We start from the raw sequence: 25,207 nt of genomic DNA, 5'->3' as shown, positions 1-25,207 counted from the left end.
TACAGTAGAATTTGAGTTTTTATTTTCCAGAGTGCTTTTATGGCTGTTGAGCTGCATTAACTCCACCAGGCCTTTTCCTGAGCTACTGTGTGTTTAATAAAAAATAATATATATTGTTCCAGCCTCAGGCACCTTTATCTGCATCTATTGTCCAGAGCAGCGCTGCGGCCGGCTCAGGGTAAATACTGAGGGTCGGTTACTGTGGTTCAACCCTCCTGCAACAGGAATCCTGAGGCTGAGAGATTTGGCTGTTAATGTTTTCAAGGCGAGGACAAGAAGGAAACATCTAACGTATACAGGACGCAGTGAAAACTGAAGGTTTAAAGGTCACATGAGGGAAGGCGAGAGGTTATACTGATAAAAAAAGTTAGACACAGTCAAACAATGCTCTTATTTCAATTTTTTTTAATCAAGATGCCAAAATATTAAAAAGGAAGAGAAGACATTTTAGCAGACAACTGGGGCTACTTAAAAAAAATCCCCCCCAAAAAACCACGAGGCTCTTAAGAAATCTTTAGATAAGACATACAGGGTTTTAATTTAAATTTCAGTGCATCTTTTATTGCAAGGTCTTTTCATTATATTAAAAGAAATAAAGTGGTCAAACATTTATTTACCAATGTTTAGATTTAACATCCATCAGTGGGACATGCTTTTACAGACGTGAGTCAAAGGAGGGCGATGTTTGTCAACAGGTAAACTGTAAAAACTGACAAAAAGATGTTGAGAAAGCGAACAGGACATGTTTTGATTAAAAGTTAATATGAAAGCTGTGACTGTGAGCTCACTGAACACTGCAGATACACTTATATGTCCTAACCCCTTGAAACCTGAGCAAACTGGCTTGATATCTCCGTGGGAAGAAGACAATGAGCAACTAAAGAGAAATTACCCAGAAATTAAAAAAACAAAGCAAGAGCTTAGTAGAAAGTTACAAGGAAATTACATTAAAATAAGCAACAAGAAAATGACCTTAAAAAAGTACTTAAGGGACGGCCTCTAGCTCAGTGAGTAGGGCGTCCGCCCCATGTAGGCTGAGTCCTGAGCAGCAGCCCAGGTTCAATTCTGCTCTGTGCTCTGTACTATAAAAAAGGCAAGAAAAATAATCTTAAAAAATAAATAAATAAATAAATAAAGTGCTTAAAAAAGAAAAGAAAAAAAATCTGTTTTTTAATACAATTTTAAATATATAATTAAAATATTTTAATTAATTTTCTTGTCACCTTTTGCTTTATTTATTTATTTTTTTAAATTTTCAATTTGACTTTTCTTGTCAAGTTGCTCATTGCATTTTTCGCCATGTTTTTGAAACAAACCAATTTTCTCTGGCTTCAGAGGTTTAGCTGTTTGTGAAAGGCATATGAGCGCAGCACAAAAATAACTAATGTCAATCCAGGTGTTAAAGGGTCACCATAGTTAAATCAACACTCGTTTGCACGGCTGTATCTGTAGCTGTATCATTGACAAAGTGTTGTGTTATTCTTTAAACTTTGTTTAAAAAATGACGACTAGATCTACCGTCTATGCAGCTGATATATCACATAAATATAAGAGCGTAAAAAGTACAATTTTTGCCTCCAAGCTGTAGTAGAGTAGAAGTGTAAAGCAGTATAAAATGGAAATACTCAAGAACAAGCACATCAAATAATACTCAAGTACAGGTCTTGAGTAAATGTACTCATTCACACAAACTCCTCCACTGCCACCTGGATGGAAATCACGCTAAAGTCAAATATAAACAGTTAGAGCAGGTATAGCATCGTGGTTTGTTCCCAGTCCACCCAGTGAGACCCAGCACCGTCACCTGCTCCCTGTCACACCTGCGACTTGAAGGTAAACCTGAGAACACTCGTGTTTATGTTGGCGGGATGACAAGCTGAGGTCTCAGCTCTGCAGCGCCTCCTCCTGCCTGGTAGCGTTGAACGATCTCCTGCAGCAGGACGAGGTTAGAGGTCCTCCACTTCCTGTACGTGGGCGCCGCAAGAGCCGGGTCTGTCAGGATCTGCTCCACCGCCAGCAGCTCCGACTCTTTGGCCTGAAGGACAGATAGTTTGTAGAGACATACAATGACTTACATAATCTCCAATCAGACGAGGAAGTTACATTTAATCAGGTATTGTTCTTCAGTACAATTTTAACATACTTATACTTCACCTGAGTATTTCCATTTTCTACTACTTTATACTTCTACTCCATGACATCTCAGAGCGAAACATTGCACCTCTATTTTTTATCATTTAAAATCTTTGGGGGTGGATTTGTTCATGTTTTTAAATCATTTTAATTTTTTTTCTATTTTCTTTTTGACAATTTTGAGTTTTTGTTGTTTTTAAATACATTAACTTTTAATTGATGCAATTAATTGATTTTTTTTTTGGTGATTTTATTTTCTTTTTTTATAATTTAAAGTTTCTGGATTTTTATTTTTTTGAGGGGGTTTGGTTGTTTTTTTCTGATTTGCTTTTTTTCTTTTTATAATTTTGAGGTTTCTTGGGTGTTTTTTTGTTTGTTTGTTTTTGTTTCAAATAATTTTAAGGTTTGGGTATGTTTGGGGTGTCCTTTTTTTTCTTTTTTAGATTTTTCTGCATTGGGCACTTTTATTTTCAATATTTTAAGTATATTTTCCTTATTATACTTACTACATTTTCACCTTAGTAACATTTTCAATACAGAACTTTTAGTTAAAACCAAATATTTTAACCATGTCGTATTAATACTTTTGCTAAAGTAAAAGATCTGAATACTTCATCCACCACTGGCTTCTACTAACATATTGAATTCAGGACATGAAATGGAATATTTTCTACACTGTAGAACTGCACTGTACTTGAGCACACAACTGAGAAACTTGTACTTGTACTGCATACAATGAGGAGATATTTACTGAACTGGACACAAGGTGCAGAGGATAAGAAGGGCAGACCACACCTTTAAGTTTTTCTCCAGACTCACCTTCAGCGTGCTGCTGAGGATCCGCAGCAGGTGAAGCTTTTCGTTGACTTTGTCGTTCTGACATCGTCTGATGAAGGACGCTCTGAAGTCCCTCTTACTGGACCGTCCAATCGGAGACAAGCTGGCTGACTTCAGGTGGTTGTAGAGAGTCTCCATCTCATCAGGTGACTTCTCTGCAAAGACAAACAGGTCAGTCACTTAAAAAAATATTCTGCTGATTTATCTTTTCACTCCTATAAAAAAAAACATTATTGGATTCGCGATGCACATTGTTAAAAAAAGAAAAAAATTCTGTGCCATTCTGTGCGATACCTCAAAATTGCATTTAACCCCTTGAAACCTGGACTGACATCAGTTTTCTTGTGCTGCGTGAAGATGCCTTTCACAAACTATTTAACCCCTTGAAACCATAGCAAATTGGTTTGATTTCTTTAAAAACACAATAAAACGAACACACACAAAAAGAAAACACAAGGGAAGAAGCGATGACCAACCTGACAACAAATGTCACTCAAACTGTAAGGAATTTGTAAAAAAAAAACAAAAACAAAAACAAAAAAAAGGGGTGAGTTTTTAAAATCTCTATTATTATTATTATTATTAGTAGTAGTAGTAGTAGTAGTAGTAGTAGTAGTTGTATTATTATTATTATTATTATTATTATTATTATTATTATTATTATTATTTTTATTATTATTATTATTATTATTATCAACACAATTATTAGACTTAAATGTATGTCAAAGATTTTTTTTTTAAATTCAGCACTTTTTGGGTCACTTTCGTGTTTATTTTTTTACTATATCTTTTGTGCGTATTTTCAGGCTATGTTCTTGTTCTTGTTTTACTAATTTCTTGCTTATTCTTGAGTAATGTAAATGTACTGTACTACACCACCAAATTTTGATGTGTAATCATTGGAGTTCCTCTTTAAGGCAGCAGTAGTCATGGTAACAAGGTGTTTACCGTGGATGACCTCCTCTTCTGTTTCTTCTCTGACAAGCAGCAGAGGCACGGAGGCTCCTCCACCTCCATCAGGCTCAGGGAGGTCCAGCCAGGACAGGCGCTCACTGCCCTCTGAGGCTCTTCTTCTGTTTCTACTTAAGTTTGCACCCTCTGAGGTGCTTCTTCTTCTGTGTTCACCTGTCGGAGTCATGGGTGGGACTGAGGTGCAGGGTGAGGACTCACAGACGGGCTGAGGACAGTCCCCCTGTGAGAAGGACAGGACGTTTTTAACAGTGTGGGAATATTTAAATAAATGTCTCTTCATTCTTTATGACTCACATTTTCACAATCGGCTGCTTCCTGCTCAGCGTTCAGAGAACATGTCGACACACACTCGTCCTGATCACTGTCTTCACTGTAGCACTCTGCACACGCACACACACACGCACACACACACACACACACACACACACAGAGAGTGAGAGAGCGGAACAAGTGATATGCAGAAAAAACAGTCGAAGGAGAGAAAATTGAAATTAAAAGAGTGAAATGTACTTAAACCCTTTGAACCCTGTGTGAATTGGCCTGATTTCTTCCAAAAACAGGGGAAGAGGGCAATGAGCAACTTGAAAAGAAATGACCCAAAAAATAGCAAGAAATTAGTAAGAAATTAAGAAAAAAAAGAAAATTAGCACAAAAAAAGGAAAAAATAAAGGGAAAGTTAATTTAAAAAAAAAACTAAACAAGGAAATTACTTGAAAAATTTTTAACAAATAATGATAATTCTGTAACATAATTTTATAATTATAAGTATAGTTTTCCTGGACATTTTCCCCAAGCTTACTTTTCTTTTTTAAATTTTTCTCTGAATCTGTTTTTTTTCCAATTTATGTTACATTTCTTGCTAAGTTAGTAACTGCCTTTTCCCCATGTTTTTGAAAGAGTCAAACTAATGTGCTAAGAGTTCAAAGGTTTAAATACGTTAAATAAGATGTCTGAGTACAGGACAAGAAAAATTATGTCAATCCAGGTTTCAAAGGGTTAAACTTCAGCACATGTATCCATGTTTCATACACATTAACGGTTTTACAGATTCTTGTATTTTGTTTTATTCCTGTGTACAACATTATTGTGTATCTTCTGTGTATATCACTGACGCTGCAGCTGACCTGCAGTGTTGACGAGTTCACACGGCTCGGCCGCCTGTGACAGTTTACTGATCCACCTGCACACAGACACACCGACTTTCATGACAGTGACTCATCATCTTCACATCACAATGCAAAACAAGAAGTAGATATACAGATGAGAGAAGATAAGAGGAAGAGGAACCACTCAAAGCGATCATCAGCCAAGAGCAAAAACATTTCAGCTGTTTGAATGACATTAAGTTTGCTGGAGATGTTAATGATCCTCGGAGGATCAATCACAAACAGGAGGAAAGAAAATTTGCCAGCATTAACAATGTTGAGATTTGGTTGAAAACTAAAAGGCGAAAATATGTCTCTTTCAGATCACTGAAAAAACTTTTTATTAAAATAATAATGGTACGCCTTGATAGGATTTTCAAACAACGGTGATCCGGTGTCTCTGTGTTTCCCGGGTTGCTACAAATGTGATCGTTTCATCATGGCTGTATTGTAAAACAGACATTTATTTTCAATTTGGACAAAATTGCATGGACTAAATGCAGCTCAAATTTGAACACGTTTTTGAGTTGAATTAAGACAATGACAGGCCAGCCAGTCAATCACTCTTTGCATTTTGAATTTTGATTCTAAATTGTATTATATTTGTAAAACTCAGTTGGAGAAAACCTGGAAGCTAAAACATTTTTGGCCTATGTGCTTATTAAGAAATTTTATTTGAGTGAGTATTTTGAGTTAAGTATCCAGTTCGTCTAACACATTTGTGTTTACCACCAAATGGAAAGTAGAGCTGAGCAGCTGACGGGTACTGTGTCATAAAGCAAAGTACGAAATTTCAACCTGATAACGCAGCTGCATAATCAGTCAGTAGTTCATTCAGTGCAGTTAACACAGATTTCTGAACCAAAATTCATGGCAATCCCTCCAACAGTCATTGAGATATTTAAGTCTGGACCAAATTACTGGATTAACAAACTGCTGGCATGGATAGAATTGTTTATGCATTGCAAGACAAACTAAAAGTAGATCATATATTTGTCTGAATACTGAAAATTGCATTTTCTACTAAGACTCCTCTTGAAAAATTCTTCCAGCATCACTTAGAATATTTTCAAATACTCACTTATTCATGTCTGTGAAGCTCTCAGCAGCGATGAAAATAGTCACAACTAGATGATGGCTGGCTGTTATGGCACTGAAACACAACAATGAAGGGTTAATGAGATTGAATTAAGAGAAATAATCAGCAATCTATGCATCATTAAAAAGTGTGTTATCTCCTGCCACAGACGTTTGATTTGGTGCAGTAAGATGTCAAAGACAACTACTCTATATGTTTGTTTGGTCTTATATGTCGTATCAGGGGTTCACACAGTACTCTCTCCTGTGGGGACATCGACATACATTTGTTGTAAGAAATCTACTTAATAAAAAAAATCCCTGTTAAAACAGCTTAGTTAGAAAAAATAAAGGTTTGAAGGTTTTAGATTTGCAGCACCACCTAAACTGAATCTAAACATCCGGAAATGTAAATGTGTCAATGCAGCTTTGGACAAACAGATTGTGAAGAAGTCGACAGCTGCCGACAGTTTGACGACAGACAGCTAAATCGGGCAGTCGGTGGTTTTTGTTTTGAAAGTATCAGAGAGAGAAACAAACAAACAAACAAACGTGTCGCACTGTTTCTTGCGGCTCTGTTTGGCCTGTTCGATGGTGAAGCCGGACAGGTTAATAAATCCTTCTGCTTTCTCCGCCTGCAGAGGAGAGAAATGACACCAGAGATATGTTAGATTTATGACACCATTTGTGCTGCGTCTCAGGTTCCTGCGTGATCTTTGCAGACTCTCTGTGGTCACAGCCTTTGCATGCATTTTGGTGTTTGGTCTTACATGTAGACACGTTTCTTTCTTATTGTGCCACATTAAATCAATCAAGATTAAAATTGTTTTTTAACCTGAATAAAACATATTTACAAAGCTTACAAGAAACCATGGTAACACTTAACTTTTACTTCCCTGATTGGTATTTAAAAGCACAATATAAAGACTGAATCCATGATTTATAAAAGATAATGTGGTTGTAGGAAAATGTGCATTTGTCAACAATGATAGCTCCTACGTCGAAGCACTAGGAAGTGGGAGCTGCTGTATAAACAGCTAATATAGTGAAACACAGCCGGAATTATACAAAATATGTCTGTGCAGGAAAAGTTAATGATTCTTAACCCTTTGAAACCTGAGCAAATTTGCTCGGTTTCTCTCAAAAAAAAGGGAGGAAGGCAAGGAGCAGGAAATTAAGAAATGACACAAAAATTTGCCAGAAATTAGTAAAAAATACAAAAAAATAGTATTAAAAAAAACAAAAACACGACAACACAAAACAAACAAAAAAAGACACTAAAATAGTTCTTGTAAATGATAAATATTCTGTAGCATAGTTTTAAATATGGAATTATAATAATTATACAGTATTTCCCTTGTTTTTCACTTTTTTTCCTGAGAAATTTTAACCTAGCTGTTTTATTTCTTGCAATTTATGGAACATTTCATATCAAGTTGCTCATTGACTTTTCCATCATTATTTTAAAAGAAATAGCATCAATTTGCTCAGAGTTCAAAGGTTTAAATCCTTTTGAAAAGCGTCTGAAAGAACAAGAAAAGTGATGTTGCTCCAGGTTTAAAGGGTTAACAAACACTTTGCATTAATGACCACTTTAAGATAAATTTAATTTTCTTACAACTACTCTGTACTGTGTCATAAGCCAAATAATAAAGGTTCAGTGAGTAAGATTTAGGGGGATTTAGTGGAAGCTAGTGGTGAGAATTACAGATTGCAACCAGCTGAAACTTCTCTTCTCTTCAGTGTTCATTGATCAGGAGATTTTTCTGATTTATCCACAAAGGTCTCATCCTCTCCGAAACAAAATGGCTCTGTGATTAAATCTGGTAAAAATGCTAAATAGAGCAGTTTCACATTACAAATATTTCTCCGATGCTGTTTAGTATGTTGGAGACGCTCGACTAGCCCAGCCTCCGCTGATGTGTGCTCACGTTTTTCTCAAATAACAATTGATCCAGATGTTCAGGAGGATCTGGATCTGAAATATCCGGTAAGTCTCCTCCTCTCCAAAACAAACAGTCTGGGCAATTTAAACCAGTAAAAACACTGACTGAACAGTTTCATGTTAAAAGTCAGTGTTTTTCTGACACTGCTCATCACAGATTGGCTTTTAAGTGTGGAGGTCAATGTGAAAACTACAGAGGCCTGATCTAGAGCCAGTGTTAGATTTGTCTGTTCTGGGCAACTGTAGGAACAGTGGAGGAGGACCTGCTCCACACGTAGGTATAAACGGCTCATTTTAAGGCGACAAAAACACAGTGATTCTTATTATCCGATGACGATTATACACTATAGAAACTATAGAATTATTATATTCTATTTCTGCCAATATATCTCCTAAAGTTAACACACTGGACATCTGACCTGCAACAATAGGCCTACATTTATTTGTTTATTATATTTTCTGTTGTTAATCTGAATTTGAAAGGTGACTTATCAAATGAATATAAAGCACAATACTTGCCTTGGAAATGTAGTTAAGTAAAAGTATAGCTTAGCAGAAAATTTAAATACTTAAAGTACAACTTCCTGAAAAGTGTACCTAAGCACAGTACCCGAATTGGCTACAAAGTTACCATTAAGACAACTCACCGTTTTGTCAGTGTACCAGTACAGAGAACTCCTCTTCAGGACAAACCAGTATCTCTTCCATTTGCTTCCCAGGAAGCTGCGGCCCTCCTTCTTGCGGAGAAGCCAGCCCTGACAGTCCACCACCCCCAGATCTTTGACCGAGACCCGCCGCCGACTCATGGCTGCAGACCAGCCTGGAGGAGAGAGAACAGTGTGAGTCACATATCACCACAGAGGCAATTAGGGTTAAACACTTGTGTCAAAACTTGCACTCTTTCTTCTCAGAGTCAAAACCAAGTCAAATCTGAGAAAACATTCATGAAACACACATTTTTAGATTGAGTGTGACTAACATATCCTTAAGATATGATTATCTCCGGATGCCACTGTTAATAAAGGTGCACAAATCTGCTTAGAAATCTCAGAAAAAGAAGACTTTCTTATAACCTCCATAACTTGCCTTCGAATCATCCCGTTTTTAAGATTTCTTTACTATTAAAGTAATACAGCAGTAGTTGTCTGTATATTCATGGCTACATTGTAAACAAAAATTGATAATAATTAATTCAGCATAATTTTCATGTTGTCAATTTGGGAAAAAAAAATGTAAACAAATATAAGCTGTAACCCACACAATGAATGAATCCTTGGTGACAGTATACTTCCTATTGGCACACACCAAAGCATCAAGGGAACTGTAGTTTGGAAACTTACAGACAGATTATCCCCCAGAATAATTACGTTGGTCTTAGAGATAGTAAAGAAGTAGACAGCTTTGTCCAGTGAATGAATTTAAACATCTGCTACTGAAGATCATGTGATATGATTGAAACCTCTAGACCAGACTTATAAATTGACATTACTGTCACATTTAAAGATCAGCATTTCCAGAAACACTGCCCCTGTTACTGAATGATGCATGTTACACTACCTGCATTCAAGTGACACTGGACATTTGCTTTACCACAAAAAAACTTAATATAAATAGGAGGTCTTACCGGCTGCCTGCTGGACGTCCAGAAGCGTGGTGTCTTTGCAGTAGAATGATGCACAGCATGGGAGGAAACTGCCTGAGAGAATTTATACATCGACCCAGAAACAGACCACAAAGTCAAAATCACACATATATGCTTATACCCACACCATCCTTCCTGTTTCACATGTTCTTTGTGACCCGTCTGTGCTCTTTTTTTCACTGAGACGCTCAGCAAAGAAGCTTCTCCTTTGTTGTCTAGGAAATAAAACACTCTTGCAGCAGCTGTCGTTCTCTGTGACATTTGTTTTTTCTCTTGATGTTTGGTTTCAGCGTGCCTAACCCAGTGGCTGATTGTTTGATCTCACACAGGCTGCCTATTTCTGCCTGCAGCAAACAGCATCAGAAATCTGTCCATTTATGACATTATAATAACATTAACTGTCAGCTACTATACAATTAAAAGAGTTTTTGCATGAGGATTTGAATATTTTTTGTCACTACTTTGGTGCACCAGGCAAAATAACAGACAGGGAGTGAAAACAAAGCCCTTAGTGGAGGCGAAAATGCCCTTCTTCAAAGAAATTGAACAAATATTTCAATGATAAAGGGAGTTTTACGTTCAGATTTCGCTGCAGGTCTGGATAAGAATCACATTTTAGTTTGATCCGTGGAAATAAAATACTTGAATTATTGATTTGACAAAATGTGTGTTCAGATAGTCCACTAGGTGTCACCATCAGCCTTGTTATTCTCAAACGTTTCAGACTTGTTTGTTTTTCATTTACGAAATAGTCACATCAGTCACTTTAAAGATTTTATCTGTGTAATTTTAACCCTTTGAAACCTGAGCAAATAGGCTTGCTGTCTTTCAAAAACAAAGGGAGAAGGCAATAAGCAGCGAAAAAATAAATTACCCAAAAGTATAAGAAAATTACCTAAAAAAAATATCAGTATTAAGTATTAGTATTAATAATAATAGTAATATTAAAAACAAGGAAATTAGCAGGAAAATGCTTGACATTATAATCGTTCTGTAACATAAGTTTAAATGTGTAATTAAGATAATTGTAAATATTGCTTTTCCCTGGCTTTTTACAAATCATTTTCCAAATCTACTAATTTCTTGCAGTTTGTGGAACGCTTCTTACCAAGTTGCTCTTTGCCTTTTTCCCATGTTTTGAAATAAATTAGACCAATTTGCTCAGGGCTCAAGGCTTTAAGTACTTGTGAAAGGCGTCTAGAGGCAGCACAAGAAAAGTGATGTTGCTTGAAGTTTTAAAGGGTTAACTTCAAAAACGATTTGAATTTTAGAAGAGTAGCAAAACACAACTTAGACACTGTAGATGAACTGGATGGATCTTGCTTGCAACACAGAAAACTGAAGTGCATTTAAAAACACTTTGTCATCTGGATTGAGGATGTAGGGATTGAGGTTGTTGCATGCTGTACAAAGCCCTCTGAGGCAAAGATTTAGGGTTTTTCCAAATTAAATTGAGTTGACTTCCGTTTGATTTATATGTGCCCAGAGCTCTGCATTAGAAAAAAACATTCTGAACATTTTGGGTGAGTTTGTTAATCAGATAAAGTACATTAAAGGTTCGACACTGAAATAAAATATGTGAATCAGGTTAAACAGTCAACCAAATTTGAACACTAGATTTCTCTGGCTAGATATATATCATCAACATTATTGTACTTTATGGAAAGCTGAAATCTTTCAAAATAAATTGCACTTTATTCTTTATATTTTTTCGCAAGTTACAAAGCATCATAGAGGCACTGCTATGGAACAAATCAGATTTACACATGAATAATGAAACCATGTACAAAATACTTAACAAAATAAAACAGATTCATCAAATCAGTGTATTTTGACAAAATGACACAAACTGAATTTAGCAATCCTGAACAATAAACATGAAGTGATGAGTTTTCACCTCAGAGTGAGATGATAACTTTTACTGAGCAGCGGCCATTGTGGTAATTTCAGTTAGAGAGCAATATCTCTCTTTAAGTTTGCTAACATTCGGCACCATGAGCTACTGGTCATACCGGACCAAGTAAGGCCTCAGTAGAGTTTAATGATTTGAATAATTATGTTTTATTGCTTATAAATTAAAGTATTTAATGTTAAATGGTTTATTTTTCTTCTCTTTACATAGTCTAACTTTAAACAGAAATGTTATGTTGAAATACCAAAAATCTAAACATTTCAAATGTTAGAGAAATGCTTTTTTCCACTTATGTATGACTTAGTAGCACATTGCTATCCAGCAAAGAACACGTGAAGTCGCCTCTGTGTTATTTACAGTTTCAATGACAGTGGTAATCTCTGTACAAGCTATCATATTTTTTGCATAATGTTCTGTTGATATAAAGGCACCTAACATAATTCAGAAACACTCTTTACAAAAAAAAAAGATCTTTGAGGAAATGGAAGAAGCTCCTTAGATTGTAAACATCGGAGGATCTGAAATGGTTCCCTGAGGAACTCCTTCAGAAAGTTTTTCATAATATATATGAATAAATCTCAAACACATAGGAGTTCCTCAGAGAACCTTTAAAGGGACCACTGAAGTTTTCTAGAGAGCAGTAAGCCACACCTAAAATACTGATGTTCAGTTAGTTTTGCCTGAAATTTTAAGCAGCTCCAAGCAGAGCTGCATCTGCAGTAGCGTTTTCTAGTATCTGCAAGTCAAATGATGGCAGCAGCATTTTCTGAACAAACTCAAGTTTTGGATTTAAAATTTAACACTTAAATTTCACTCCTAAGCCAAAACATAAGCCACATTTGAGAACATTTTCTCTTTAGCTTGAACTTTAAACTTCACCAACTGTTGTGAAGTTGTTCATGTTTTCTTCATTTTGAGTCTATCAAAACAATTTACCAAAGATTTCAAAGTTTGTGTATGAAATGTTACAGGAAGTTAAACTTTCAAAACAACACTTTTAAACTGTTAAACTTTGTGTTGATAAAAATGTTATTAATGTTATCATGTTCCCTTTGACTGTTCAAGCAATTTGTTACTGCATTTTTAAAATTATTTGATTTTGTTTTTTCCTCCTTAAAGTAAATTTACATTGATATTACTGTTGTAACAAGACTTTTGTAAAGCTTCAGAAAAATTTAGTAACAATGCTGAGCTCTTGTATTTCTTTTTTTACCCTCTCATATTCTGAAAAGCACACAATGATAAAATAATAACAATCCTATAAAACATATTTACAGAAAAACTACAATAAGAGTCAAGATATGAGAGGCACTCAAGGCTCCTGAGATTCAGAGGAAAAGACTAGATGCAGCAGCTCTGATGTTCAGAAACGCTTCATCATTTTTAAACTAGACATACACAGTAGTTTGATTATTTGCTCATTAAATCTGAAGTTGTCAAGTGAATGCCAGGGACCTGAAAATTATGGGATAGTTTAGATTTGAATGATTCTAATTCTGCTTATTGCATATTGTTGTAAAAATCTCAACAATAAAAAGAAGCCAAAATCTCTTGAAAACAAAAACCAGCTTCATTTTCAACAGATTCAAGCTGCCATAAAAGAAATTTTGAGGTATTATTTTTTGGAGGGGTTGAAAGGCCGAAAACACAAAAAATATTTGTTTCCATGCACAAGCTGAATGTTTTCCATTACTTTCCCTTATTTTTGACACTCTGCAGAGGATCCAAATTTTGATACTGTAAGGTTGTTTTCATCCTTCAAAAAGAGTAATTGAAAAGTGTTTTCATTTACTGATTCCCAGTTTTCATATACATTAAAAACTGTTTCAAATTAAGAATTAGCGTAGATATTTTAATACTTCTTTGTAGCCATAGTGAATATTGTGATCACTGTTGAGTTTTTTTTACATACTTTTCAACAGCTGTATTGAAAAAGAAAATGTCCAAATTTTCTAGATGTATAAGCTGTTGAAGCTTCAGCAGCAAAATGTTCTTGTTCTTACGTGTCTTGAAGGCTAAAAGAACGGTTTGTTTCAGAAAAGAGTCTCCACGGTGGTTGCTCTGCTCTTTGGTGAATAAGCAGGATTTTCCAGCTCTAATGAGCCGACACTGATGACATCAGGCTTTGAAACGTCTTTTCAAATTGCTGTGAGTGACGTCACAGATGCTTTGTCAGTGTTTTCTTTCAGTCTTTGGATGGACCGAGTGAACTAATGAATTCAAAGAGAAAACATTTTATCCACCAAATTGTCTGTCATGTCCTGCACTGGATCCCAGTTCACCTCAAGCGATTCACAAAATGGATTATCACTCGAATGCTTATCAGTTTAATATTCCATGTTTAAAAAACTTTGCTACAGTAGTCACCAAAGTCAGTAGTTTTCATCCTGAGGGGACCATGAATGTGTGAACAAATTTCATCATCATTTATCATAAAGTTGTCGACCAACCGACAGCCCAACTTTGCCATCCATAGAGAAAGGCTACAAGCATGGGTGATATTTTTACATTTTCAGTTACTCGGATCAGCATACAGTTTGTGAAAAATGTACTAACCTTGCATCACTGATGGATGTGGTTGGGTGTTCCACCTGTAACCTCATACAACAGTAATGTTATGGGGATCTGGACTACACCTGCATGGTGCCCACTGGAGATTGGCAACATTTTCAAGAGGTGATTATAGATATTCTTTTTAAAGTAGAAAAACTGAGCTTAATTTATATTTAATGTTCCAATGCTCCTTTATAAAACAGTTTAATGGAAAATGAAACTGACAAGCTTCAACATGGAATCTCCAGCATGAAGGTCATGGTGATACCTGACAAGTCTTTGGTTCATGTCTGTTATGTTTCGCTGTTAAAATTATTTGCTGAACGCCTTGAATTTACAACATTAAAAAAACCTGTAGACATCCTGATGATTAAGCTAAGAGTATACAACCTTTTTGTAGGAGGCAGATGAGAAGAATTTGCCTTATCTGATAAACTTTATGTTGTCAGTGGCTAAGCAGCCTAAGACGAGCCAGCCAGCCTCCGAGCAGCGACGTTGACTGTTTAGTTACAGCCAGAGGAGGAGAAACAGCAGCAGAGGTGGAGGCAGCAGACTTTTTGGATGCTGCTTCCTGGTAAGGGATAGTGGCGCTGTTGTGCAGGTTGGCGTTGATAAAGCACTGGCTGCCTCTGATGTGGTCGACACCGCGGACTGACGGGTGCCCTCGGTACGGCAGAGGGAAACATGGCTCCTCCTCTGTGATGGTGCTGATTCCCTCGTTACTCAGATATCTGTGCAGGATGTCCTGCCCTGTTGAGGAAACCAGACAGGAACAATGAGTTAACAATGCCCCTGTCCTTTTCTTTTATTAGTGAATCTCCAGGTTTATACTATTCTGTGTTTCACCTCAATACTTTCAGATCTGAAAACTGTCCCTCGTGCGCACTGTTGCTATCTTTAAACTAAACATAGCTGATTTTCAAGAGGAAAGTAAGAGGGCACCAGGTTCAAAAGAAAAGGTGAAAAGATGTAGATATAAATATCATCTCTAGGAATAATCAAACAGTAAGGAAAGGCTAAGTTCTTTTCGCTTTTTTTGTCTCATTTGTTGTATGGCTTTTTTTGATTCTAGTAACATTTATAGAAGTATTTACACTACTTCTATGCAGTAGAAAGATGCAAATGCTTTTCAAAATTGGTGCTACATTACAAGAGAGAACCAGACAAAAGGACTGTGTCATTTGCTTGACCAAAAGCAAAGAGGTAGAAAAAAAGGCATAACAACTAAAAAAAACTGAACTGCACAGGACCAATTAACACTCCCGCTGGTGGGTGATGTAATGCAAGCTTGGCAGTTTTGACACAGGAACCAATATGTCAACAGATGATCTTATATTACAGTTAATCAGTAAGTTAAAATGTGTTTATGAAAACATTTTAGGTGACAAAAAGGCAATATGGTAACAGAATCTTCTTATATTTGATAAGCGCTGCCAACTTCGGACTTTCTCTTGTTCTATGTCTTTACTCTTTGTGTCCGTGGTGGCGGGCATAGAAAACTGTGTAAGTACAACCTTAGGTTAAAGCAACAGCCCTAGAGGCAGCACAATTCTGCCGAATGATACAAAACACATCATGTATGTGAGATGAGAGATAAGCAGGGAGATCTGGGTGCTGTTAAGATGCAGGGAAGTTTACCACAGTTCAGTGACACATAATACCCATTTTACCCCATTTCCATGACTTTATTAAAGCAGCTTAAAATGGGTAGGACTTTATAATGATACAGCCATATGTAACAGGTCACGTCCATTTTTGGGGGGATAAAAAAATCAAAGCAGCTATGATGTCAACACAGTTTACTGTCAGTTTTGATTATTTTGTAAGTTTTATGTGTGTATTTGTTGCAATCAAACATTTGTTTTATAGACATGACTAATATTTGTTTTGCTACCTTGCCTGAACCTGAGTTTAAACGACACCTTATTACATATTTATGAGCACTTTTCAAAACAATAGCAAAGACAAAATGATTTCAAAACTTTTTCAAGACATTCTGCTAATTCCAAAATATTTCCAGGACTAAAAGACAGTTTTTTAAAAAATAATTTTATGACTTTTCCAGGTATTTCATGACCATGGGAACCCTAAACTACAAAAATACAAATTACAAGAAGCAGACTGACACTGAGTACATTTTAAGATTGTTTTTAAGGTGAAGTCACACGTAAATGACTCGACATGAAACATGACACAGGTGGCAGCAGTCGTGTTAGCGCTATTGTTAGTCTCAGTGGAAAACAGTCCAGCTCTTAATGTGTCTTTGTTCAACTGCTCTGACTTCCATTAACAGCCTGCTATCTTGGACAAACTGCCGACACACACATTCAGAAGCACACAGTTCGTTGCTGAAGGTGAAGTGCTGCTGAGCAGTGTCGATGCAACTGCAGCTCTCAGGGTTAATAATCAACGAGGTAAAAATTCAAAGCACGCAGCCCGTCCTGCCGCCGTTTGTCCCCAGCTCCTAATGAGGCAGACAGGCGACACATTACTGATAAGGGTTAGATTACAGGCGACAGCTGGAGCTCACCTCTCCTTCCCTGAGCCCCGGGTCTGGAGAACGGGTCGGCTGAAAATGACTCCACCGGCATGGAGACGGGCCGAGGTTTACCTGCAAATCGCCAAGACATACAAAAAAAATTAAAATATGCATGTAGATCAAAACAAATTTACTTCATTAACCTGAACAGCTGCAGTACCCACAGGAAACAACAAAGTTTGATCTTTTTTATGTTATCTGTCAACCACCGACATTTTGTGATGACATTCAGACTTTAAATTTGATTATCTCACCATACCTATAAGCCATGGAAAAACATGCTGCAATACTCAGTTTATGTGTTGATCCCGTTTAAATAGAAGAGAACGCCACAGCAAATGCACACCACAATATGCTATAGCACTTTCTCTAACTGTCTAAAATATTACTCTCGGCCCATCATCACCAAGGGACACATACACTTTCCAAATACACCAGGAGGGGAAGAAATATTGATCAAACTTTCTCGATCTAAACAGACAAGAATGTATCACATCCTTACTTTTTTAAGGGCTGTTAAAGACTGTTAAAGCTAATGTGGGTAAGCATTTAAGTGTGTGTGTGTGTGCGTGCGTGTGCACTCACAGCGTGTAGACGAGCGCTGTCTAAGGCACACAGGATTTGGTTGGCTGAGTTCAGGTGGGGGAGCGTCGGGAGTCCTGTCGTCATCAACAACAGTGTAGCGACGCCGAGCGTCCGCGTCCAGACATGAATTTGGAGACTTTGGCCTCATTTTCACACCTGTGGACACGTTAATGTTTCCATCTCTTTAGAGAGGGACAGGACATAATGAGAAGGATTAAAACTCATTGCACCACTTCTTTTCTATTCCCAAAATAAATACTTTGTTCGATTTTGTAAACTGGACTATGATAGTGTAATCAGCGACCAACTGAATCAATGTGGCACTCACAGTGGTACGTAAGGTGCTGCAGGGGGAGGAGGGACGTACAAATCCAATATGGTCGTCTTTCCTCTCTTCCCTGGAGCATCTGAGGTTTCTGGGTGTCGAGATCTATAGAAACCCGGAGCTCCCTGAGCGGTCTGGATACAAAATGAAAATCAGAAACACTAAATATGAAAGTATTTGCTTTTACACATTACCCTGCTGTTTCTATCTCTACTCAGTGTGTCTGTGGTATGAGGAGCGTTTAACAGCGTTTCTATCACACGGCAGAGGAAGTAACAACTCCTTTAATGGTGTTTATCATAAAACAACAGTAAGACGTTCCAGCTCGAGACGAGAAACAGCAGACGAAGCTGTTCTGTTTCCTTCCTCTCCTCCAAAGCTTCTGTACTTCAATAAACACAGGAACTTCACTCAGCTCCTTTTCTAATTTGTCTGTACAGCAAAAACATGTCTGAAGGAGTTCAAGATGCAGCTACAAATGTGTTCTTGTGCTGATTAAAGATCTATTCTTAACATCATTAATACAAACACACTGCATACAAACACCATCCTACTGCTCAAAATATTTACTAGAGCACCAAATGTGAATTACTCCGCTACTGAAAATAGTCCCCAACAGATACACCGTTTCTTTCTATTTGTTTACATATAAGACAACCAAAGTTTCAGGAAATCACTGAGAGTTTTTTTTTTAATTTGAAACTATATATTCAAAAACTGTTCAATCTTAAAATGACTAATGGTGTACTCTACATTAAAAGGTGGTGACCGAGCTGAGTACAAGAAGGGGAGATGGAAACATTGATTCAAGATGACCTTTGAACCTAACGGCGGGAGTGACGGTGAGGTAAAGGCTGACTGACTTCAGATCTGTTTTGAAAGCCAAAAGTAGCAACTGAACCGGGCTGCCGAGGGCCATTTAAGACTCCTATCTTCACTAAACACACACATCCTGGACCTCTGTCAACACAAAATGCCTGAAGGCTGTCGAATCGTCACATTGTGGAGTAACGCATGAGTCACCTTCCCAGAGATGTTTGACATCAACGCAGCCTGATGCTTGGAGTGTTTCCTATCTGTTTTATTTTTTTCAGGAAAAGCTAATAAGGGATCCATTGTTCCCACACACCTCAGCAGAGCAGCAAACTGGGTGGCTGCTGTCTTTACTGGTTGCTCGAAAACAGAAACTAAAAGCTACGATGACAGGAAGAGAATGCATCAGAGGGACGCTTTATTTACTCAGAGAAAGGATAAGTAAAACAGTGTGCTTCTCTGTTATACAGTGACCCACAGCCGACAGCTGCTGGTGGGTTCAGTGTTTGGCTCATGGCAGGCAGAGGATTCAAAATGGCAACTGACCTCTCAATCAAACTTTTCTTTTGTATCTATTATACTTTTCCTTTCACTACTACACTATATGAGCAACCTGAAAGACAAGTTTTTATTTTTTATTCTCTCAGTTTAAATCTATGAAATGAGATTTTTAAAGCTAGAACCCCATAACAATATAAACATCACACACAAGTCATGTGACATGAAAAACAGCTTAGCATAGAGTTGCAAATCACGACACCAAGCAATGTTAGGATTCATTTAGACCTTGACCTTCGACCCCCCAAAATCATAGCTAAGTCCAAGTGGACATTTGCAGCGAATTTAAAGGAATTCCCTCAAGGTGTTCTTGAGTTATCAAATTCGTGAGAATAGCAGACACAAGGTCACAGTGACCTTGACCTTTGACCACCAAAATCGAATCATGTCAATGTTGAGTCCCAGTGGATGTTTGAGATATTGCATTCACTAGCATGGGATGGGTGGAGGTACTGACGGAAAGCCCCGAAAAAGAAAGACAGACAGACAGACAGACAGACAGACAGAAGTGTGAGGTTTTCTGCTGCATTTAGCAGCTCCACAAATGTCAGCTGTACAACTGCAGAACAACCTCCTGCTGTTGGTACTTCTATTAAAGAATGATAATAAAAAGAGTCAGGAGGAAAGAAAGAATAGGTCAACAGGAATTAAAATGCAGCTGCCAAAACTTCTGTTTCATGCTCTCGGACACTTCATCAGTGTGGAGGGTGGAGCTCACCTGTACGAGCGGAGGCCTCCAGCGCAGGTTTTTCAGCGGAGCGGGAGCGAAGCCGCCACACATTCCAGACGGCCTCTTCTTCAATACCAAGACAACGCCTCCAGACTCTGCCCTCAGCTTCTCCACCAGGTGCTTCAACTGCCAGCCCACCTGCACCAATCACAGACCACGACCTCATGAACATCGTAGAGGGCGCTTACAGGAATTAAAACTTTAACCTTTATTACTTTGATTTATAATAAATAAATAAATAAATGAACATGTTGTCTAACAACCAATGGATGATCTATATATATATTTGATCAACAAACAAGTTTTTTGACCAAATAAAAAGGTCAAATGAACAGTTCAACATTTTGGGAAATTACAGTACAGAGTACAGATAGCTTTGATTTCAATCTTTCTTAAGCTTTAAATCTCATTAGCCACCAAGACGTCACCTTTTATCACAACTGAACCATGACATCAGTAAAGTTTTCAAATCTTCGTAGCTTTATGAGTATGAGCTTCAAATTTACTGTACATACATGAGTGGTATCAATCTTCTTATCTGACGCATAGCAAAAAAAGCAGGTAAGTGCATTTTCAAAAATGTTTAACTAAGAGTGAACTTTTGACTCACCACGGTCTGTTTGTTGACCAGAACGACTTCATCTCCAGCATGAATCCTCTGGGTTTTATCCGCAGGAGACTGAAGGGCAGAATCATACTGTTTCACTTGTGTTAAAAGGTTAACTGATTACATTTAATTTCTTTACTCCAGTCCAGAAAACAGCAGGTGTGATGAAGAACAAGCAGCACACTCACATTCTCTGTTGTTCCTGTGATGACGTGAAGCCCGTCGTATGTGGATTTGATGTAAATACCCTGAAAGATTAAACACACGTAAAGAAGTCAGTCTTTGACAATTTATATATGAATCTTCTCTATAAATAACTTGACGTGGTTTCTGTGTAATTCCTCTCTGCAGTGCTGGTTTTACTTTTTAGACCTACATCTGTTTCTGTTTTGGACTCGGTGCTGATTGTGGTTCATGGTGCAGCACTAAAATACCTGTTAGTGTTTCCCGGGGGAAGTCGGGTTAGATTGTGGGTTTTTCTTTTTCCAGTGCTTGCCACTTATCTGACAGTGATGTCCCGCTGATATGGTCTGAATGTAAATGATGACGTCTGTCCTGAATGCTGTTTTAACTTATTCTCTGAGCTCACCAGTCCCTCTCCAGGCTTGACGTTGGTGATGTGCACCTCCTCCAGGCAGGACAGCTCGCTCTTTGAGGGGTCAGAGGTCACCTGGACCGTCTTCTCACAGACGGCGTTCAGGGCTCGGGACTGAAACACATAACATAACAGTTTTGATTCCCAAAATAAGATTAAGTCACACATGGAGCACAAGGATTTGTTGATTAATTGATTATTCGATTTATAAAAAGTAATCATCTATTCTGATAACTGATTAATGATTTAGGTCAAATTTTCACACCAAAATGCTAAGTATTTGATGTTTCATGGTTCTCAGACTTTATACTTTTGGTCAAACAGAACAAACTATCTGAAGACTGATGGGATTTTTTACACTTGAGTTGCAGCGGTATACCAGTTTTAAGATTTACCGAGGTATGACAATTGACGTTTATCATACTGTACACATTTGCTTATCTACCTTATTGGAAAAAAATCAACAAGGGAGAATCTCAACTTTAATTGAATTATTTTTTAAAAAAAGAAGACGTTTTACTCAAGTTTAAATTAGAATAAAATGTTTGTTTAATCTCCCAAAAGCCTTCTGTTTTCCTTTTCTGGCTTTAAGGGTCATTGCAACTGTTGCTGATTATTATTGTGTAATACTGCATGCTGTGAGAGTTAAATCGTACCGTGAAAACTGCATATTTTATACTTTCTTATTATGTTTTTAAAATGAACGAGTAATCAATAAATAGGGAAACTATCTGCAGATTAATCAATAATGAAAATAACTTTCCTAACCAGTGTCTATTCATGCTGAAACTCTTCACAGCTATTTGTGCACTGAGAAAGTTTCACAGCCTCAGGGAGCCTTCAGTCAAGTTTTTAAAAGTCAGTTCAATTTCAGACTAACTTATCTATCTCAATAAATTTCCTTATTTGACTGTATATAAAAAGAGGAAGTCATTGGCAGCTCGGTGATGTGATACCAGTTTTTATCTCCCATGATGATAATTGTCCATTCTGATGAGTCTAAAATGTTGCTGCTGTGGCACTAAAGCTGTCCCTGACCTCTGACCTCTCTGTGGAAAGGGGAGAGAAGAAATAGACTGACGAACCCCAACAAGATCAGAATATAACATCACATAAAAGCTCCAAATGCTGCATAGCTCTAGTTGTTGGTTTTGTTAAACAACAGACAAAAGGATCTTCCCGGAGCCTGAGGCCTACACAAACTGAACACAGCCTCATATTATCATCATTCGGAGGAGACACCGAGCCCTGAAGCGCAGCGGGGGCGTCTGAGCTCTCATGGGACACAGGGAGGTGATCAGGAAAAAACAAACGGGCAGGAAATTATAAGTAAACCAGAAAAACATGCTCCTCTGGAAAGTTAATTCCTTTTTTTCTTTTCATTTGAAAATGTTGGTGTTTTTTATTGCTTTTTTATAAATAACACGCTCATCTCTGGGACGGAGAGCCGTCTTATTACTGACTGTAAACAATTAGAAGCTTCAAACCCCACTGTGTGTGTCAGTGGTGGTGGGGATTGTTGGAGGGAGGCTCCTGCTCCTTTGTCTATCTTTGCAGTGTTTTCCCTTTTGTCACCTGGACAAACAAACTGAACCGTCACTCTTACTGAGGAACTGAGACGTCTCAAAATGTGTCACTACTCAATATACTCAATATGCCGACAATGCTGTTTGTTGAAAGGCAATACGAAATGCTGAAGCATCAGCAACAGTCCTGAGAGCCGGTCTCACTGCTGCTCCAGAATATTTACATTTAGGAGACCAGGGTGTACAGCATTATTAGTGATACAAGTGTTGACCTCTTCAACTACACTAAAAGATGATGTGTCATTAGAGGCAAGTCAGAGGTCATAAGGTCACATTAGAAGGTAGTCAGGAGGGAAAGTGTTTTAACATCGGCTGATGCAGTGTTCTGGGAACAACAGGACGACCAACAGGAAGTGTTATCTAAGACAGGAAATAGATCCTGAGCTGAATAAACAAATCTGCGCGCACACACACACACACACACAGTCAGTGAACACACATTTCCTTTTCCTGTCTTGTGCTGAGTGTCCCGTGATGTTCAATGTGCGTGTTTGTGTGTGTTTCCGATTAGCATCTCCAAACATCCATAGCAGAGAAAAAAGGAGAAGCAGTACTCACCACTTCCAGAATCTTCTCCTCTATCTCGTACACAGTGCAGTCCTGCAAATAAAGAGACAGACAGACTGACAGGTGGACTTCACACTGCAAGACTACTAACATGTCAATCCTAAAAAAAAGACTCCAATTGTCTGTATTTTTAATCAAGACAAGAGACAAATTCTGTTTATGAAATAAAGTGACTCTTACATTTAAGACACTAAATTGAATTCATACAGATAAAGAATAAAACACTTTTGAAATACAGACAAATTAACTGAATGATGTCATTAATTTCTTGATCTTGCCTCTGATTTTGTGATTTTATTTTGAAGAGGGATGAGACACAGGGACAGATGACAACATTCTGGGCTAGTTAATAGTTGAAGAAAGTCACATGACAAACTTTGTGACCCCACAGACTAATGGTTTCATCATTTGAAAGAAAAGCTGCACAGAAAAACAATTTTCAGTCAACATCATACACTTAAAGTAGAAATAAAGATGTTATATAGAAAGAGCAATGCAGTGGACAACAACCAGACAATAATGCAGGGAGATCAAATGTAAATAAGTAAAATGTTATATTTTATAGGAGGGGGAATTTGGACTAATGGCTGCAGTATTTCTAATTCTGAATGCATTCACTCTTGTTTACAGGAATGCACGTAAACAAACACGAGGCGTTTTCTATCTGATGAGATGTTGCAGCCTTAGCTGAGGTTAGGAATTATATAACATCCAAGTCAGAAAGATAAAAACCCAGTAAGTCATTTAACAAAAATGATGTTCCTTCAAAGACTTTTTTTGCTCTTTGAATAAAATAATACATTCAACCACTGCATGACAGACAATATCTAAAACTTGTTTCTCAAGTTGCTACAAGATGGTAGGCAGTAACATATGTCCAGGCTTTTTCTGATGAAAAAAAAAAAAGGAAAAAAAAGCTCCTCAAGCACCACAGGAGAAATTCTGCAACTGTTTTCAGAACTGACAAGTGAAATGTTCTTCATGAGTAAAATCCTTGGAGAGCTTTGACTGATTTCTTGAAAGAATGCCTTCTTTACTGTAATCTGACTCAAATGTCACGATGAGATCCTACATGAGAGGCAACAAACTGGGTGCAGATTTTCAAATCGTACTCAATATAAAGCATAATATACTACTCACTTCAGTGGAAATAAGGAACATGGAGATAAGAAACAAAGCAGTTTAGCCCACCTTTGGAAATATTTTCAGGTGAATTATAAGTGAATGATGGGAACATTAGAGTCAGAAAGCATTGAGAGACGCATTGTTGGTTCTGGTCTTTTTTTATGGGAATTGTTGAGAACAAGAAAAATATTAAATTAAAAATGTTTTGCCTGATATAAAAGAGGTAGACTTCCCCATCTCATCAAATGAGGTATCTTTCCTTTTCAGAAGCCTGTCTGTGTGAAGAACTGAGTGTGGGTAAACAGAGAAAAAAGAGAAAGGAATCAACGGGAAAGCAAATATTTGAGAAATGACAGCCTACATGAGAGTGAAACCAGAGGGAGGGACCACGAACGCCTCCCAGAGACACTGAGAGGATTCCTCCTGCGGTCAGTGAAATAACAGCTCCCTGCAAACGGGCTGACAGGATGATTGCATGACAGCACGGCGGGGCGACGCCTCAGCGCTGCACAGAAACATGCAGGGAGGTGACACGCTGTAAAAAATGTCTGACTGCATCTGTGAATCCTGATAACCTACTTTCCAAATTTCATCTGTGCTTTGTTTTGGTTAGGAATCTGACTTTTGTCGCTATTGGAAACACCTGCCATATCTTATTTTTATTATTTTACCCTCCCTAAGTGACTTGTAAAGTTATACATAATAAATGTCTCATGAATGCTGCTGTGTGTAACCACAACTTTGAAGTCTTTTATTGGCTAAAGCAGGTATCATGTGATCTGCCATTGTAACAAGATTTAAAATTTTCATTAATGATTAGATGTAAAAATTGCGTGAAGCTCCTTTAAGTACTTGAAGGACAAAGCTGGTGATAAAAGATTAAGCCGTTAAAATGTAAAAATTCTTTCTAGTTTTGGTAACACGGATATCTGAAAGAGAATCATCATCAAAAGGACTTTGC

General features: G+C 37.5%; 2 protein-coding genes across 3 annotated transcripts in view; both read right to left on the bottom strand.

Annotated features, from left to right (window-relative positions):
* Positions 1-388: 388 nt before the first annotated feature.
* Positions 389-10,018, bottom strand: LOC121964072 (interactor protein for cytohesin exchange factors 1-like). 2 transcript variants are annotated; one of them, XM_088089123.1, is made up of 9 exons: positions 9,734-10,018; positions 8,757-8,929; positions 6,726-6,799; positions 6,169-6,240; positions 5,067-5,122; positions 4,237-4,322; positions 3,919-4,162; positions 2,953-3,125; positions 389-2,035 (listed from the first exon to the last, which is right to left on the bottom strand). In XM_088089123.1, exons 2-9 carry the CDS (start codon positions 8,913-8,915, stop codon positions 1,856-1,858), a joined length of 1,044 nt encoding a protein of 347 aa, XP_087945249.1. In that variant the 5' UTR covers positions 8,916-8,929; positions 9,734-10,018; the 3' UTR covers positions 389-1,855. The 2 variants fall into 2 exon arrangements, with proteins under 2 accessions (XP_087945249.1, XP_087945248.1); XM_088089122.1 differs by lacking the exons at positions 8,757-8,929; positions 9,734-10,018 and having other exon boundaries at positions 6,726-8,606.
* Positions 10,019-11,424: 1,406 nt separating this feature from the next.
* LOC121955877 (connector enhancer of kinase suppressor of ras 3) overlaps positions 11,425-25,207 on the bottom strand; it is a 41,508-nt gene continuing 27,725 nt past the window's right edge. The window contains exons 5-13 of the mRNA XM_042503961.2: positions 23,113-23,154; positions 20,963-21,082; positions 20,562-20,621; positions 20,377-20,445; positions 19,755-19,904; positions 17,669-17,799; positions 17,341-17,522; positions 16,747-16,827; positions 11,425-14,966 (exon numbers count right to left, since the gene is read on the bottom strand). Of these exons, the coding sequence (XP_042359895.2) occupies positions 14,662-14,966; positions 16,747-16,827; positions 17,341-17,522; positions 17,669-17,799; positions 19,755-19,904; positions 20,377-20,445; positions 20,562-20,621; positions 20,963-21,082; positions 23,113-23,154 (1,140 nt within the window). The 3' untranslated portion in view covers positions 11,425-14,661. The remainder of the gene's footprint in view (positions 14,967-16,746; positions 16,828-17,340; positions 17,523-17,668; positions 17,800-19,754; positions 19,905-20,376; positions 20,446-20,561; positions 20,622-20,962; positions 21,083-23,112; positions 23,155-25,207) is intronic.

The sequence above is a fragment of the Plectropomus leopardus genome, chromosome 16 (genome assembly GCF_026936395.1).
Source record: "Plectropomus leopardus strain MGB_pleo_1.0 chromosome 16, ASM2693639v1, whole genome shotgun sequence".
Classification (NCBI taxonomy): Eukaryota; Metazoa; Chordata; class Actinopteri; order Perciformes; family Serranidae; genus Plectropomus; species Plectropomus leopardus.
The sequence above is the reverse complement of the archived record's forward strand: the minus strand, read 5'-3'. Positions and strand labels throughout refer to the sequence as shown.

Excerpts from the sequence above, each read along its gene's own strand:
- LOC121964072 (XM_088089122.1), bottom strand. The coding sequence starts at position 6,967 with ATGTGGCACAATAAGAAAGAAACGTGTCTACATGTAAGACCAAACACC. Across the intron at positions 5,123-6,168 it reads AGCTTCACAGACATGAATAA|GTGGATCAGTAAACTGTCAC; the intron begins GTGAGTATTTGA and ends GTCTGTGTGCAG. Across the intron at positions 4,323-5,066 it reads TGAACTCGTCAACACTGCAG|AGTGCTACAGTGAAGACAGT; the intron begins GTCAGCTGCAGC and ends GTGCGTGTGCAG.